The 17,705-nt window shown below is 27.4% G+C and overlaps 2 protein-coding genes across 3 annotated transcripts; both read right to left on the bottom strand.

Annotated features, from left to right (window-relative positions):
- Nucleotides 1-1,932: 1,932 nt before the first annotated feature.
- On the bottom strand, nucleotides 1,933-4,491 carry LOC124928007 (NAC domain-containing protein 60-like). Of its 2 annotated transcripts, XM_047468525.1 has the most exons (5): nucleotides 4,364-4,491; nucleotides 3,901-4,196; nucleotides 3,382-3,635; nucleotides 3,087-3,317; nucleotides 1,933-2,659 (listed from the first exon to the last, which is right to left on the bottom strand). In XM_047468525.1, exons 2-5 carry the CDS (start codon nucleotides 4,082-4,084, stop codon nucleotides 2,198-2,200), a joined length of 1,131 nt encoding a protein of 376 aa, XP_047324481.1. In that variant the 5' UTR covers nucleotides 4,085-4,196; nucleotides 4,364-4,491; the 3' UTR covers nucleotides 1,933-2,197. The 2 variants fall into 2 exon arrangements, with proteins under 2 accessions (XP_047324481.1, XP_047324480.1); XM_047468524.1 differs by lacking the exon at nucleotides 4,364-4,491 and having other exon boundaries at nucleotides 3,901-4,287.
- Nucleotides 4,492-8,605: 4,114 nt separating this feature from the next.
- On the bottom strand, nucleotides 8,606-9,431 carry LOC124925036 (methyl-CpG-binding domain-containing protein 5-like). Its single transcript, XM_047465012.1, has 3 exons — nucleotides 9,153-9,431; nucleotides 8,880-9,008; nucleotides 8,606-8,805 (listed from the first exon to the last, which is right to left on the bottom strand). Exons 1-3 carry the CDS (start codon nucleotides 9,429-9,431, stop codon nucleotides 8,632-8,634), a joined length of 582 nt encoding a protein of 193 aa, XP_047320968.1. The 3' UTR covers nucleotides 8,606-8,631.
- Nucleotides 9,432-17,705: the final 8,274 nt, after the last annotated feature.

The following is a 17,705-nucleotide window of genomic DNA, read 5'->3' as shown; positions in this document are numbered from 1 at the left end:
CAGGTTAAGGTTTTCTTATCTTTGTAGATTCATGGGGCATAATCGTAGTCCTCGTCGCCAAAGTTTTCGCCGTCACCGTCGCCGGCCGACGAACAAGAACAGAGAGAGAGAGAAGAGAGAGAAGAGAGAGAAAGAGAGAGAAGCAAAATGAAGGAAATGGAAATTTTAAGTATTTATATTAACCTAATTCACTTCGCGTTTCGCAAAGCCACTTCGCGTTACGCGAAAAGGGTAATTTCGTCCAAAAAAAATAAAGTGGTCACCAGATCAAATTTAATTATCAGTGACCACGGACGCAAATACCCCTGTCTTTAGGGTCATTTAGTCCAATTTCCCTCGAAAATAGGAATATTTGGTTTACTAAAGTGAGACTGGGTGTCGGCAACATAATAATATTCTTGTAATGATTAATACTCGAAAACTTTTTGTTGGTGAGATGGTTGGTTTCCGGGTTAATATGTTTTTAAAACTTAAAATGTATAATTAAAAAATATCGGATTAAAATGATATATATAAGAATTAGCATTAGGAAATTTCACTTATCTTATTTTATAAATAATATTATTAATAATAAAATAATATTTGAATTTTAAATTCAAAATAAATTAAAAAGAGATTAAAAATTAAATTATAATTAATTATTTTAATAATTAGACCCTAATTAGAAAAATAAAATAAAAATCTAAAAATAATTTGAGATTAAAATGTTATATTTATTTTATCCAAATTAAATCCAAAAAAGTATTAAAATAATGTAATTATGATTTTAAATATAACACATTGAAAGGGGAACTTATTTATGAGGATTACAATAGTATTATAAGACGATGATTTTTTTTTTTTTTTAAAAGTGAATTAAATAGTTTATTTTGAATGATTAGTCAAATAATTTATATATTCATACATAAAATTATAATATAAATTAACCATTTTAAATTGTTTAAGTGTTAAAATGTCCTCCACAATAAAAAAAAAATTAAATTTTATATAAATTAGTTGTAAATTTAAAACAATTATATATCAGGATAATAATGTTTAAACATATGAATGAGATTGATTCACTTTTCCTCCCACTTCAAACCTTCAAACACACAATTCTTATAGACATAAATGCACTGCATATTCTTAACCCAAAATGACTAAGAATTTTTTTTTCTTAGGTCCTCCCGATAACAGATTTAGTGGGGACGGGCAGGGCCTAAGTAGTAGAGCACATGGTTATGAACCACAGTGTCGAGTTCGAATCCCTCCAACCAGTCATAAGGACCTTCCTTAGTAGAAAATTCGTCTATATAGCTCACTAAAACCTATGGAACTTGGGTGTGGGCCTTTTTGTTAAAATGGAATAGCCTTATTGATTATTTTTCCACATTAATAATAGTGGAATCAATTTGTATGTTTCATTTCATGCAATTTTATTACAAAGTAAATAGTCGTTTAAACTTAACAATAAAAACATAACAACAAAAGAGAGAATCAAACAAATAAATAAAACTAATAAAATTAATGTGTATGAAAATCTTTAAAAAAGATAATGAGATTCTAAAAGCTGAATTTGTCAATTTATAACCAAATTATTCGAAAATATAAGAATATAGTCTTATTGTCTCGTACTCTCAAATCTAGAGGTTCAATTCACATTTTAGCAACGACACATTAAACTTTACAATGCAAACAATATATGAGAGGTGATCAGACCATCACCATTTTATTGGAGTATGCATTTATCATCATCAACTAAAATTTCAGTGTACACAAATTATTTCAGTTGAGTTATATATTTATTTTTAATTAAGTTTTTTAATATTCTCACTAACACGTTTAACATTTGATTGCGATAATTTTTTAATTATTAATTTTGTCTTGTTGTTTAATTTAAAATGCCATACTATTAACATGATTTAAATTTACAACCGAATACATTGTGGTCCGACAAGAAAAGGTGAAATTTATATTAAAGATAAACCACCCTTCATAAGCCATGATCATATAGAAGAATAATACATAATCCTTTTAGACAAACATGACTACTAGAGGGGCTCCTTTTTCTGATATTAAAAACATACAAACCAAAGGTAGCAACAACATGTGTCTCCAACAACACTAACACAAACACAAAAACAAAAAGAAAACATGCTTTTGAAAATTCGACCACTAATGTCCATCTACCATAGTTTACCAAGAAAGTCTACCTTCTTCAAACCATAAACATGTCCACGAGCCAAAGCAGAAGCAACAAACCCAGTATAAACACAGCACATATATATGCATAACGGAAGCGGATATTTTTGTCTTGAAACAGGTTAACGATGCAAGATGGGAATTTTTTCCCATGGATCTGTTTCTGTTTTGGGAAGATGGTCACAGATGTCTTCCCTCTTGACTGAGCACTTGATTGTCCTTTTACTGAGTTAATCCTTACTCTTTGATTTGCTACAGTTTGTACTGGTGGTGTGTTCGACAGTAAGGTGGGTATTTGTGCAGTTTGTGTGTTCGGCTGGAAAGTTTCAATGGGTATTTGCGCAGTTCTTCGATGCTCGGGTGGATATGTGGACAACAAGAAGTTGCTTGGATACAGAGGAAGTAATGCATCATCGAGGTCAATGAGATTGTCTTTAAGTATTTCGGCATATAAATCTTCCTCATCATCCTCATCAATCTGGCCATTAAAAGAATATATTAGCTTATTATAAAGTGGGTGATGAAGCAAAACCAAATGTGAATGCTTGAATTCTAGAATATGATGCACCAAACTCATCTAATTAACATTTTTTTAAGAAACTATTATGAAGTAAAAAGACTGACAAATGGATTATTTAATAATTTAAAATGTTATGAAAATTGAAGTAAACTATTTTAGTTTATTATTTAAATGATTTGATTAATGAGATTGTTGATAGAATAAGGGTTATTTAGATTAGGCCAAAGTTTTCTATTAGTTGAGTCTAGAGTAGTATCTACAATGAGTTATTATTCAAAGAAGCAAAATAAACCTTCATATTTATAATATCTTCTAATTGTATTGCTTATACCTAATCTAGTATCAAATAAGATAACAATGGGTAAGTGAAATTGTTAACCTTTACCTTCTGAGAGCTTGGTCCAGCTGCAAATTTCTTAGCAGAGGGTAATTCCGAATCATTTTGTTGATCAACTGAGGTGTTGCTAGTGTTATGTTTTGGATAATCAACCTTCATTCCTTCGCCACTGCCAGATTGTTCATTAATTTCCGCTTCATGCTCAAGGTGCAGCTCACCATCAAATATGCTAACATAATTGTTCTTTCGCAGACGACAAAGAACCAATGAGTCTTGTACCTGAACAAAAAGGAGATGTCACTAAAAGAACTTGACAATTATTATCAGTTAATCAACAATTCACCTGTGATTGGCCGATCACACAATATTCATGCATGATCCAATCAGTCCTCACCCCGTTTGGGGCACGACCAATGTGAAAAACCAGTGTCCTCTTTGTACCAACAAGAGTGTTCCCCGAATTCACATTCCGTTCTCTACCAGTTGCCTTCCAATAACCGCATTCAGTTGCCCTCTTACTTTGAGACCCATTGGGATACTTCCTCCCACGAGAAGTAAAATAGTACCATTCACACTCCGAGTATATTGGACATTTAGCTAGGAACATATAAAGGAAAACTGATCAAATTATGCATCTATGTGGAATGCATCACAAAAACAGAGAGTAAATATATACTAAATTTATTAGCAATTACACTTTAAGGTATTGGTTCCATACAATATTAATTACCATCTGCTTAGAACATAAGACAATGAATAAAATTTCAATTTCATATTCAATTAAAGCAATCGAAGTTGTAAAATTTCAAACATAAATAAGTTATTGAATAAAAAGAAAGAAAAAGAGCATGTTATTAATCACCTGGCAAATCCCAAGGCTCAAAATTATTAATCTCAACCACTGGAATGACCGAAGCTGCATCATTCAAGTCCTCTTGCTTGTTCTTAAGGTAAAAAGAGATCAATTCCACATCAGTAGGTGAAAACCTAAATCCCGGGTACTTGGTCGTCATATGATCAAACTCCTTCCTAAACGTTTCCTCCATAGCAAGTTTTTCTGCCTTTCTCCGCGGTCGGTGTGTTGTGTGTGTGTGTAAAGAAACGAATAATAGAAAACACAATTATCTTACCTTTTCTTTAGGGGTAAGAAACTTCAAACTGCATATGAAATTAAGAAAAGAATCAACAAAAGAATCATTGAAATGAATCTCACTCACCAGCTAGAGTTGTTTCCTTTATTCTATACCTCTCATCTTTATCTTCCTATTTGTGTTTTCTATGTTAATGACGGGCAAAGGGTATATATATATTATAAGTCACCTCACCTCTTCACCGATAAACCTCTCTCTACTTGATCCGACACTGTAATCGAAGAGTCATCACTCTGAGAGTGAAGAATCACATGCAATCAGCTACGTGTTGCATAACTAGAACGATGAATTTTAAGACACTCCCGTTGTCACACATATGCATCCACGCGCATCTCTTTGATTGGATTTTGCTTTCGGTTTCTTACTATTTTTCGAATTTATCCTTTATTTTCATTGTTAAAAAAATAAAATTTAATATGATTTTTTAAACAATTTTAATAATATTATTAAATTCTTGTTAAATAATATTGTCAGCATTAATTTTTTTTTAATAGTAAAAATATATAACAAAAATTAGAAGTTACTGTCATTATTTTAGTTATTTTAGTTAAAGTGATAAAAAACAATTTTTAAAATTTTATACTCTTTGTTTGAAAGGTAAAATACTATTTTAAGACTATAAAAATATATTTATTAAAAAATAATATAAAAATAATTGACAATAGAATAAATGAGTACAACAACAACAAAAAATTTAAAAAAAAAAAAGAATGACAATTTAAAACTACTCATAATAGAAGATAAATTTGTACATTGTGATTTTGTTTATTTTCTCATTTTTTGGTATTTTCTTTATAATTTTTCAGATTTTGTATTCAGAAAATGACCCATTCATTCTTCTTAGGATTGATCAATTCCTCAAGTTCCTCCTTTGTAGCGGGTGGGTACTTTGTATGTTGACTTTGGTGCAACCTCCTCATTGAAGGTCGTTTGAGAGGCCTTAACAATGGCCTCAATCAACGTGGTAACTATGATCCTATCACCACACGAAGAAATGATCTTTCCCGTCTACAATGGGTATCAACTATCAAGAACATCATCATTCATCACCATTGGTCTCAGCACAATAAAGAGTATCATCATCCTTTTGCACACAATTCCGTAGAAAATGAAGGTAATCCTCTCTCAAGTTTCCCAAGTAGCACGCATTTTCACCGACCAAGAACTACGAGATCGTCATGATTTGGAGGCTGTCATGTCATCATTATGATTATGGTCTTCAACCTCTCCTCTCCTAGAATGTGTGCATCCACAAAAACAAATACTATGTTGTAATATCACAATCTTTATAGGCCTTTCCATGACAATATGTTCATCAATTTGTAATGACCATAATATTTTTATAGTTTATAACTTCTTACAACTTTTACTTTATAATAGACATCCACATAATCTTTTTGATGAAAAATATAGAAGGTATAAATTTTATGATTATGTAAGGTATAAACTACAAAGATTTATTATTATTATTAGTAAAGGAAGCTCTTTACCGTCCCTATTAAAAATTCACTGTTATTAAAGGAAAACTGCATGACATAATATTGTGAAAATTAAGTGTTGATTCTATAGCGACAGTGACATTACCGTAGTTATAATATTAATTCTGTGAAATAATAACCGTTGGAAATATTACAGTCTTTTGACAATAACACATATTCAATGTACATTCAAAACTCGTTTTAACTTGTTTTGGGGGACTATTTTTTTAAAATATTGTTTGATAAAAAAATGAGTTAATTTATAATATTTTAAGATAAATTATTAAAATGTTTTTTTTTATTATAAATTTAGTTGAAATAAAGTAGGAACTTTCAACCATTTTAAACGACTATTACAGATCTTCACCATGCTATTATATTGACATTATATGAGTTTTTATCATGAAAGTTAATATAATCGGATGGAGTGCTAGCTTATTGTCATTTTGGAATTTCCAAATACATTAATTAATGTTTTAATATTTGATTGATTTTCTATACACAAATATGTGTTTTCAAAGAGAGATGGTGAACCACATTTTTTTTTATTTTGGGTTATTTTTCTAGAAGAAAAAAAACTATATTATTTATCACATCATTTATATTGTTTTTATAAATTTAAATTTTATATCATATTTTTATTAAAGAAAATTCTCCTATTTTAAGTAGGATTATAGTGTTTCTTGATTGAATGAAAGCAAAGGAACCACTTTAACCATTTATGTGTTTGGCCCTTTAGATATACCGTATACAATCTCATTAAGAATGCATTTATATATGGGATTTTTCATGCTCTGAATAGGCTCATTATTTCTTGGTGATGCATTTAGAAGGTCCACATAAATATGTGGGTATATAATAGGTTTCCACACTTTTTTAAATAGTAAATCTAAGAGTTATATCATAAAGCATAAACTCCATTTTACCTCAATTATTTCCTTGTTACCGTTGGGTTCGGGAAATTGACTATTTTTCCTCTTTTTTTATCTTTCCGTTTTGAAAGCCTAAAAGTTATGGTAACACGATTCGACTATTTATTCTACGTTGGTCTTATTTTCTTGCTTGAAACTCTAAGGGTTCTAGTTGGACGATGACTCCTTTATCTCTCATTCTCTTCACTTTGAATCCTTGAGGTCTCATTTCTCTCCCAATATCTACCTTGAAGCCTAAAAAATTTTAGGTGAACTTGAAAAAATAACAAGAAAATTATGGATAATATCGTTGATAAAGATAAGTTTTGCAAAAAAAAATTAAGAATTAGATAAACAAAAAAAATGAATTAAATTAAAAAAAAATTAAGAAATTAAGGGGTAATATTACATTTTTACCGTAAAAAAAATAATTATTTTTCGGAATGGAGTTCAGCCTAACCCGAACCCTTATATACATGTCCCTATCATATTTATCACATTTCAAATTTGTCTTGTTTTGTTTTGATTTAGCAATTTAGAAAGGCTACTCATAACCCGAGAATTAGAGGCTCTTGCAAAAAAAAAATAAGAATTGTGGACCATATTTTTTTTAAATTGATACTTAATTCTAACTCTAATATTTCAAATATCAAAATATCAACTTTTTAATTCATCTATATAATGTTATTGTATACATTTTAAAATTGTCGTTAAATAAATAATTGGTTAATAAGAGAGTGTAATTAAATTAAATGAAATATATATTTATTTTCAATCTCCTTTTTCAAAACATAATAATGTTTTATTAGATTTATTCATTATTACTTTTATTACTCTAAAATATAATTTTTATTATTAAATTTATTTATTTTTCCTATTATTTTCAAAAATATATAAATAAATAAGTTAACTAACAAAATTATATATATTTATAAATTAATATGTAAAGAGAGATAAATTATTAATGAAGAAAAAAAAATATAAATTATTAATGGAGAGGAGAGAGTATCCCACATTATTTACTTCAATTTTTTTTTGTTTCTTAAGATCATTACTCTTAAAGTATAAACATAAATTAAATATATAATTATAATATCACTATATAATTTTTTTTATAATATATAAAAAAATATTAATATAATTGATAAAAAAAAATATTTATTAATTAAATAATTAATAATATTATATTTTTTTAATTTTAAAAAAATTTGAGGCATTAAGAATGGGCATATGCAATTGCCGCCTAACTTAAGTTTGCATAAATTTTCTAATATTACAAATATCTTTGTGTGATTTCTTAAATGTTATCTAGGGATTGTGTGAATTTAAATGAGGGATTCTATATTAATTTTCTTTAGTACATAAATTTAAGAAGTTTAATTTAAGTGGAGAATGAACATGAATTATGATCAAAGATTAAATAAATTTCATTAGATTGACATTATCTTTTTGTGATTTCCTAAATGTTGGTTAGGGATGGGATTTAAGAGGGATTCTATTTTCTTTTATTTTTTTAAATTCGAGTTTATTTATTATTTGTTGAGTAATTTAACATGATCCCAAAGATTTATGTTATTCATTTTTGTTGGGAAGGGATGATTAACTAATCCAGACCACGGAAAAAGCATGAAAAAAATGACTAGAATAATTCCGATCATTATGTACATTTTGATTAGAATAATGGTTACAATTTTGTCGTAAATTATATCATTATGTACATTTTGATTAGAATAATAGTTACGATTTTGTCGTTTCGTTTGTCGTAACTATGCTTCGGCCCTTTATTTGAATAATTTTATCTTCGAAAAAATGTCAAGGTTTATATTTAGGTTTACTAATACCATCTATATTTACCAAATAAGCAACAATGAATCCATTATAATTTGAACAATTTTTAATGCTACTCAAATCAAATAAAAAATTGAAAAACAATTTGATTTAATAAAATGAATAAGATCCATTATGAAATGTAGATAATCTCTTTTAAATTGCAACAGTTTCCATCTAATGATTTCAAAGAGGTGGTCTTCCTTTGCATAGTACAAAATAAAAACTATTTGTTTTTCTGGGTAACACGATCTTTCCAAATCTTAGTTGTTGGTTGATTGACCATGACAACACCGATAAATGCATCCCAACGGTCAGTTGAAGAATCAGCAAGTGTCCATCTAACATGTTCAGGAACGCATTTAGGATCAAAATCCCATCCAACTTGTTCTCCTTCTTCCTATGAATCAATCAAATCAAATCAAATATTAAAAATCAGAAACATTATTAAGTAATTAACATGTTCTAGCTTACATTATCATCATTATCATCAGCATCAACAACAGCATTAGAAGCTGGGCGTTTGAGCGCCCCTGTCTCAAGGAAATATTCAACTTCCTTCTTCGACCTGAAACGATGCTTTGAAATGGGCTCAATGTAGTACTGCAACAAAACTCAAAACTCATTAGTTATAAGTTTTTGATTATCCAAGTTAATTATCAATAACATTTCAATCTGATATCTCAGCTGGTTGTAATCAAGAATCTATCAAATTAATTAATTACAGAATCTAAGCTAATTAATTACCCTATCATACAATCCTGCCGAAACGCCGGAAGTCCTGACTTTATGCTCAAATCTCCATCCTTCCGGCAGCCAATCCGGCCTCTCCGGGACAGAGGGGATTTTGGTAGGGCGTTTGGGCGTCATTCCATTTACAGAAATTGGCGTCGGACGCTCTTGGGGCTTAGAGATATCGCGGTTTGGCGATAGGAGTTCATCATTAGTCAAAGTTGCATTGTTGAAGAGGTCCGACATGGGTGGGATTCTGGATTCGGCGGCTAGGTTATTGAATAGGTCCGACATGGGTGAGATTATGAATTCGGAATAGTAAACAGATTTGTGATTTATCTGACCCTTTTATGCTATTTTAATGTTGATTTTTTTTTTTTGAATTGAAAGTGAACCGTTGAGTATTTCAATTTCTTTCCAAAAAAAATAGGATTTTTTATTTAATCAATAGAAATTATTAATAATGATAAAGTAGATTTCACCGCAAGAGTAGATTACAATATAATTATTTTTCCAAAAATATAAATAATAGATTTAAAGTTTTATGTCCATTTAAAAAAAAAATCAAATAAATTATTTTTGTCATATGAATCACTTCTATATAAAGTCTTTATTATAAAGTAATATTATATCACCATAATTAGAAATAAATAGTACCATAATATTTTAATTTCATTTACTCAATTTTTTATTATATTTTTAAGTTCTTTTATTTTATCATGTTATTTTCACTATTCTCTAATATTTTTAAATATTATAAAGGAATAGTTTATTTTGATTAATAATGAATATAATTTAATAAAATAAATATTTATCAATAAAATAGAGCATTTTTTGAAGTTGTTATTTTTTAATTGCAATCTCTTTTAAAATTATTAAAGTTATTAATATAAGAGTTTTGTTTGATGTTGGGTTATTTAAGATTTTTGAATTTTTATACAATTGTTTTTTTTTTATATAAAAGTAAGTTGTTTGATTTTTAATTAGTTGAACTATAATAATAATTTTTAGTATTTAAAATTTAAATTTTATAAAAATAAAATATTTTAATATTTTAGTTAATAAATTGAGTAATTGAATGCTTGAAAATATATAATTAGTTAAAATTTTAGTAAAAATATAACCCAATATCAACCATTTTTTTATAATAAAAAATTGTGAGTTTTTTTGGGTTTAAATATTGAATTACATTTTACATTGAAAATATGTTTCAAAAAAATATATAGATTTTAAAAAACAAATGTTTGTTTGATCTAATCCACATGAATTATTAATAATGCTAATAAGTATATTCAAATATTTATAATTATCTTTACAAAAAAAAAGATAGATTTTAACTTTTATAATTATTTTTCAAAAATAATAATAATTTATTTCTATAATATGAATCACTTATTTCTAAAATCATTCACAAAAATACTTAAATATTTTATTTTTTAAAAGTATTACTTTAATTATATAAGTATACTAATTTATTTTTTATGGAATAATTTTAAACAATATATGTTTATTTCAAAAATTCAATAATTATATCACATTTATGGATAAAAAAATTATAAGGAATAATTAAAGTATTTATGTAGTATCTTATTTTCAATCTGATATTTTTTTATTACTTTTTCAGTTCTTTTATTTATTTTCACTATTCTTTAATATTTTTTAATTTTATTAAAAAAATTCAATATATTTTGATTAGTAATGAATAAGGTGTAAATATAAAAATTTGACTTACCAATTTTTAAAATAATATTATTATGTTTAATAATATTAAAATAATGTTTTGAATTTTTATATTTAAAATAACTTTAAAAAGAATTAAAATGTAATTAAAATTTAATTATTGTGATAATTAAGCCTTTATTAAGAAAACTTTTCAAAATATTAAAATTAATTTAAGAATAAAATATTTATATATATTTTACCCAAATTAGATTAAGAATAGGGTTAAAAATATTTAATTATAATTTATATTTAATTCATGATTTAAAATAATTAAATAAAATATCTCAAAATTCTCAAAAATTCCACCTCAACAAATAAAATATTATCATAATTGTTATTATGATTATTAAAATATTTTTTTTTTAATTTTTGACAAAAGAATAGATTTTAAAGGAATTAAATTCAATTTTTAATAACTTTTAAATAAAAATAAAAATATGATAATCCTGGACCATCAGATAAGCGCTCAAATCTCATCTGACAGCCCAGACGCTCCCACACTGAATCAACTAACGAGCTTGACTAACCCCGTTAGTCAAACCGTTGACCGCCAACAGAACGCGCGACGTCGTTAGCCGAAACGACGTCGTTTGGCTCGTCTTCTTTGCTAGAATCGCGAACTCGCCGACGTCCAACCATTTTTTAGAAGCTTTAGCTTCGGCCACAGGTGATCAAATCCGCTAATTTCTTCGCCTACACGTTCCTATCGTCAACACTTACGTTTCCCCCTTATTCTCTGGCTTTATCCCGTTGTAGATAAGGCTGTCAGCTATCGGATAAAATTTAAAGATAAGCTCGCTGGAGGTTAATTTCGTCTCAAATTAACCCTCCTCGACCGACCTTCCCCTACTATAAATACCCCCTACCCTCCTAATACTAGATCATCAAACAATTTTCACAAATTACACATCAATTCAACCTGATTGAAGATTTGCAGATTCCGGCGAAGAACAATTTTTTTCAAAACTTTCTCCAGTGATCCAAGCTTCGATCTAGGCTTTTGGATTGCTTCCAACACTACCCAGGAATGTTTTTCAGTTGTTAGTATGATTCCAAAAGCCTTAAATTTTGATTTGTAATTGAAAATTTTGAATTTTTTCTTCAAATTTTATTGTTTGATCAGTTTGATCGTGTTCTTATGCTTGATTGTGTAATTTCTTTGTTATATGAATCATGTATGAGCTTTATAGCTAGAAAGAGTCGATCAATTCAACCTAGAACAAAATTTTGGAAATTTTGTTTTGAAAAACTAATTTTTTAAAAATGTTTATGTTCTTAGTTTAAAATTGGATTTGTTGATCCAGATAGTCGCTATACATGTTTGTATACATGTTTGAATAATTTTCAAACAACTGTAATCAAATTTTGATCATGTTTGATCAAATTGAAATTAGAGAAAAGAAGTTTGAAATTTTGGATTTTTAAAATTATGTGTTCTTGCTTTTAATCTGATTTTGTTGATTCAATTAGTTGTAATACATGTTTATAAACATGTTTGGAGGATTTCTAAGTAACTGTAATCATGTTTTGATCATGTTTGATCAAAATGAAATTTTAAAAAAGGTTTAAAAAAAAAATTTTGAAATTTCGTGTTCTTGCTTCTAAGTTGGATTTGTTGATTCAATTAGTAGCTATACATGTTTGTTAACATGTAGGGATGAATCCCATGTGACTGTTTCACCCTTTTGATCAAATTTGGTTTTTGAAAAAAGTTGAATTTTGATTCAATCTTCAAAAACTATTTTAATGATTTAATGATGTTCTTGTTTTGGTATGAATTAACTATATATCAAAGTTAATGGAACAAAAATCAGGCCTTGAAATGGCCTAATTTAAAATATCTCAAAATTTGACCTAGAATTGGTTATTTGAAATTGATTCTCTTAAAATCTTCAAAATCGTGATTTATTTTAGGGCTTTTGTTCTTCATGATCATATGAACCTACCGTAGCTTACGGATTGTGATTTCGATATCCCAATCAAAAATTATAGGCTTTTGGAGTTTTGGACCAAAATAAGAACACTCGGTCCTAAGATTTTGCCTTAGGACCAGGAAACTGACCTAGGACCGTGCCGCCCGACCGAGGAAACTTTCACAGGACCGCAGAGCTCGATCGAGGAAATCTACTTAGGACTGAGGACCGACAATATTCACTCAGGACCGACCGAATTCTCCTATGACCAGTGGAATTTGCCTAGGACCGGTAGAATTGGCTTAGGACTGGTCAAACTAAACCTAGACCAAATTAACTTAGGACCGACCTTGCCACTTGACCTAGACCGGTAAAACTAACCTTGACACTTAACCTAAGACCGGTAAACTTAACACTTAATCTAGGACTGACATCCCCTAGCCTCATCTTAGTCTAGGGCCGACAAAACAAAACTCTAGCCTAGGACCGACGATTAAGCCTAGCCTCATCTTAGCCTAGGACCAACAAAACTAAGCCCTAGCTCTAGCCAAGGACCGACGATTGAGCCTAGCCTCATCTTAGCCTAGGATCGACAAAACCAAGCCCTAGCCTAGGACCGACGATTAAGCCTAGCCTCATCTTAGCCTAGGATCGACAAAACCAAGCCCTACCCTTAGCCTAGGATCGAACCACCCTATTCTTAACCAAGCCCGACCGAGCCTACATCGGCCAAAATGAACTCAGACCCTAGGACTCCGGTCTTACAGGACTGTTTGGTTCCACTTTTTAAAACCTGAAGTTATTTTCGTAATTTTAGGACCCCAAAAACCATTTTTAAATAATCCTGAAAGGTCAGAAAACGACATTTTTCACATTTTCGGGATATCACCTAAACCAATGTTTTGGATAAGGGCTCGTTTGGAATTTATTCAGACATTCTCCTTTGATATTTTTAGGTTTTGTTAAATTTGAACCTCAACGCAATAGGTACACACCTTCTTTAAATGATTTTGTACAATTATTTAAAGTTTATCCTCATTTAGGACCCTTATACTACTAATTAAAGATAAAGAATGTTATAATTAGATTTATAAAAGCCATACTTTGTTTATTTTAGAATGATTTTGAGAATCATCCTTAAGCGGGCGTAGAGGACATAGCGCAAAAACCCTTTTCCTGAGCGTAAATAAAAAATAAATTACCTTTTTTAAAAACTCTGGTATAAATACGTTTGTACACGTATCATTTTATTGATTTTCATAAAATCTCTTGGCGACTCTAATTTTCAAATAAATAATCTTTAAATTGATTATGTTTAATTAATTTAAATCGGGTTATAGTTAAATTGTTATTTAGCCTTCTAGATTATTAATGTTTGAACAAAAGATTAATTATTTTTACATAATTAATTTTTACCGTTCCAAGTATTTTCAAAATCTTGTAAAAACTAAATGTTTCATTTTAAAAGATGTCTGACACGCAAATTAAGGTTAAAACGTATCGAACCTCGAACTGCTTCGCGGTAGTCCTTCCATATTGTCATGTGTCTCACAAACACGTGCTAAGCTATGTAATGAAACATAGACCGGAGATTATAAAAAATTCGGTTTACCGGAGATAATAAAAATAAGTATTCAGATATATAATTGAACAATATTAAATGTATTATATTTTCACCATCACAATATTAAAAAAATTATTGAACTAAAAATCTTGAATTTTTGTCTTAGTTATACTGTTAGAGTTTTATTTTATATTGAAAGTTGCAAAGTGTATATGAATTTTTCATTTTAAAAACTACTTGTTTGATCTAATTCATATAAATTATTAATAATGTTATTGATCACAAATATTATATTTGAAACTTTTTGAGTATTTAAAACAAACTAATTAATTATTAGATTTACAAATTTATGACCATTTCTTAAAAATTTAAAATAAATTAATTTTGTAATTTGAAGCACTTCTTTATCAAATAATCATTAAAATACTAAAATATTTTATTTTATTTTGAAAAACAATATTTTAATCCTGTAATCCAATTAATGTACATTTTATCAAATAATTATATCACACATATTTATTAAGACTAATTAAAATATTTATTAAAAATTAAGGTCAAATACCATAAAGTTTATACAAACTAAATTAAATAATTTTGTTATAAGTTAACAAAAAATTAAGAAAACATAATATAAATATTAATGCATCATTCAAAAAAGTAAATGTAGATGGTTCATTGGTATTGATATGTGAGTAAATATTAGTGTGGATCAATTCTCCTTATACTAATTAAGTATAGACAAAGCCTATTTAATTCTTGACAATCATAGTCGAGATGGGTATGATCAACATATATATATGAGGTTGTTAAGGTTCCACTATTATGGGAGGATTCTCTGATCTACTATTCCCTTGAAAGGGAGCATTGGTAATATTTATTTTTTTTATTTTATTTTATTTTAATATTATCTTTATGTCCCTCCTGGAACAGAGAATCCTCATGTTATAGAGGATCTCACCTTGAGTATGAAGTCTATATTGTTTAATTTAGCTATTAACTAAATATAAGTATTTTTGAATACAAAAATTTATATATCTTATTATCAAATTTAAATTTATAATTACAATTTAAAAAAAATCGTTGTTCTCATTTTTTTCACATCATTCTTTTCCGTTTGTGTCTTAAACCACTTCATGATAAGTGATGATAAGTGATATTGCATTTTTAATGAGTCTTTCATTATTAAGCGATTCATCAATTCCTCATGTTTTTCAGTTAGGTAAGTGATTTATAATAAATCGATATTGCCATGACTTCCTCACAAATGAGCGTTGTAACAATGAAATATACAGTCCCTTGGTCTGAAAAACAATACAATTGGTCTCAATATCACTTTTTCGTTTGTTTGTCTGTCTAATGAATATATCATCAACAAGTTTATTCTCACCAACACTATAAAGTGGAGTATCAAGTTGTAATATAGGCTTCTCGACTCTTAGATTACCAATTTGTTATCATGAATCTCATAGGAATAGAGGGTACAACTGCATTCTCAAATGTAGGATCATCGAAAACATATCCTCACGCATGGTCTGTTTTGTCGATTGAGTCGCATAATGTGTGGACTCTCTTTTCATTCAACATTCGAGTGAGCAAACTGTATTACTTTCTAAAAAAACATGTAATTAGGAGGTTATATATATATATATATATATATATATATATATATATATATATATATATATATATATATATATATATATATATATATATATATATATATATATATATATATATATATATATATATATATATATATATAAATAGAGGAGTGATAGGGGAATTTGGGAGAGAAAATGTGAGAGAATAATGTGTCATTACTTAGAAAAGAAAGATAAAAATTCGTTATTTTTTAGAATAAGATTGTGTTAGGTCATTTTCAAATTCTCCCCTAATCATTTCTCATATATATATATATAATATATATATATATATATATATATATATATATATATATTTAAGTATTTATTTTTTTAAAACACATTACATAAATTGTGTTTGACTTAATTTATATTTAGTATTATAATATATATTAGTTGGAGTCTTCTTTGACCATTTATCAAATAAATATTATCATATATTATATATATTATTGTTTTAAAATGTTTTATTTTAAATTAGTAAATTAAAAATATAAATTTTCTTAATTTCTACTTTCAAAATCATATTGATTAGAATAAAGAAGAAAATTGTAACGAATGATTATATAAAGTTACATATTATCTAATTAATATATATATATATATATATATTATATTTGGCTTATGAAGAAACTAATATAAAATATTAATATAATATTAATATTATTATAATTTATCATATTAAGATAATATCTTACTAATATATTATATAATAAAATAATATAATATTGATATTATTACAATTTATATATTATCTTATATTTTAATATTTTTTTTCAACTCGAGAGAAAAAATATTTGAATAACTTGAGGATAAAGATGAGATGTTGAAATGTTGATAATATATTTTCAAACTTCACAAACTCGTGAATTCCATCTAGTTACAGGATAGTAGTGTGTTGACTGATTAACTAGCGAAGATGTAGAATCTCATGGACATTAAATGAATGTTGAGGTGAAACAACAACCGAATAAACTCTAAACTTACTCGTGAGTCTCGAGATCCATTTAACGACGGGATGACAGTGTGTTGAATAAAAGAAAACCAGCGGAAAAAGTAAAAAAAATCTCATTGACATATAATACTAGGGTGAAACAATACCTGAAAAACTCATCCTAATAAAAGAATAGTAGTATGTTGACTAAATAACCAGTAAAGAATCACATATGATTGGATTAAGATCAATAAAAATATGGGCATTGACTATTAGAATAAAGTAACAACTGAAAACAAAACTCAAAGAATATATAATTGTAAAAATTAATAAGAACATCAACAAAATTATTTAAAAGAAAGAAATATTATTAAAAAATATAATAATAATAATAATTAGAGTCATCCATCAATGGCTAAAACAACCATTGATGAAAGTTGCGAAAGACTATATTTTGTAGCGAATAAAACTTTGGTTCCGATACCATGTTAGAATAAAGAGGAAAAATGTATCGAAAAATTAACAGACTTACATAGGTTATGTCTAATATATAAACATTATATTTGACTTATAAGAATATTAATATAATATTAATATTATCAAAATTTATTATATTCGGATAATATTATAATTAATAATATTGTGATAATATATTATATAAATATTATATTATATTTTATCAATATTTTAAATTAATTTTTAAATTATTAAAGAGAACTATTATAATTAATGATATAGTTATCAAATGACATTGTAGTTGAGCGGTTGAAATATTTTATCTACATTCATAGTATA

The sequence above is a fragment of the Impatiens glandulifera genome, chromosome 2 (genome assembly GCF_907164915.1).
Source record: "Impatiens glandulifera chromosome 2, dImpGla2.1, whole genome shotgun sequence".
NCBI classification, from domain to species: domain Eukaryota; kingdom Viridiplantae; phylum Streptophyta; class Magnoliopsida; order Ericales; family Balsaminaceae; genus Impatiens; species Impatiens glandulifera.
Note: the sequence above shows the minus strand (reverse complement) of the source record. Positions and strands in the feature narration are given on the sequence as shown.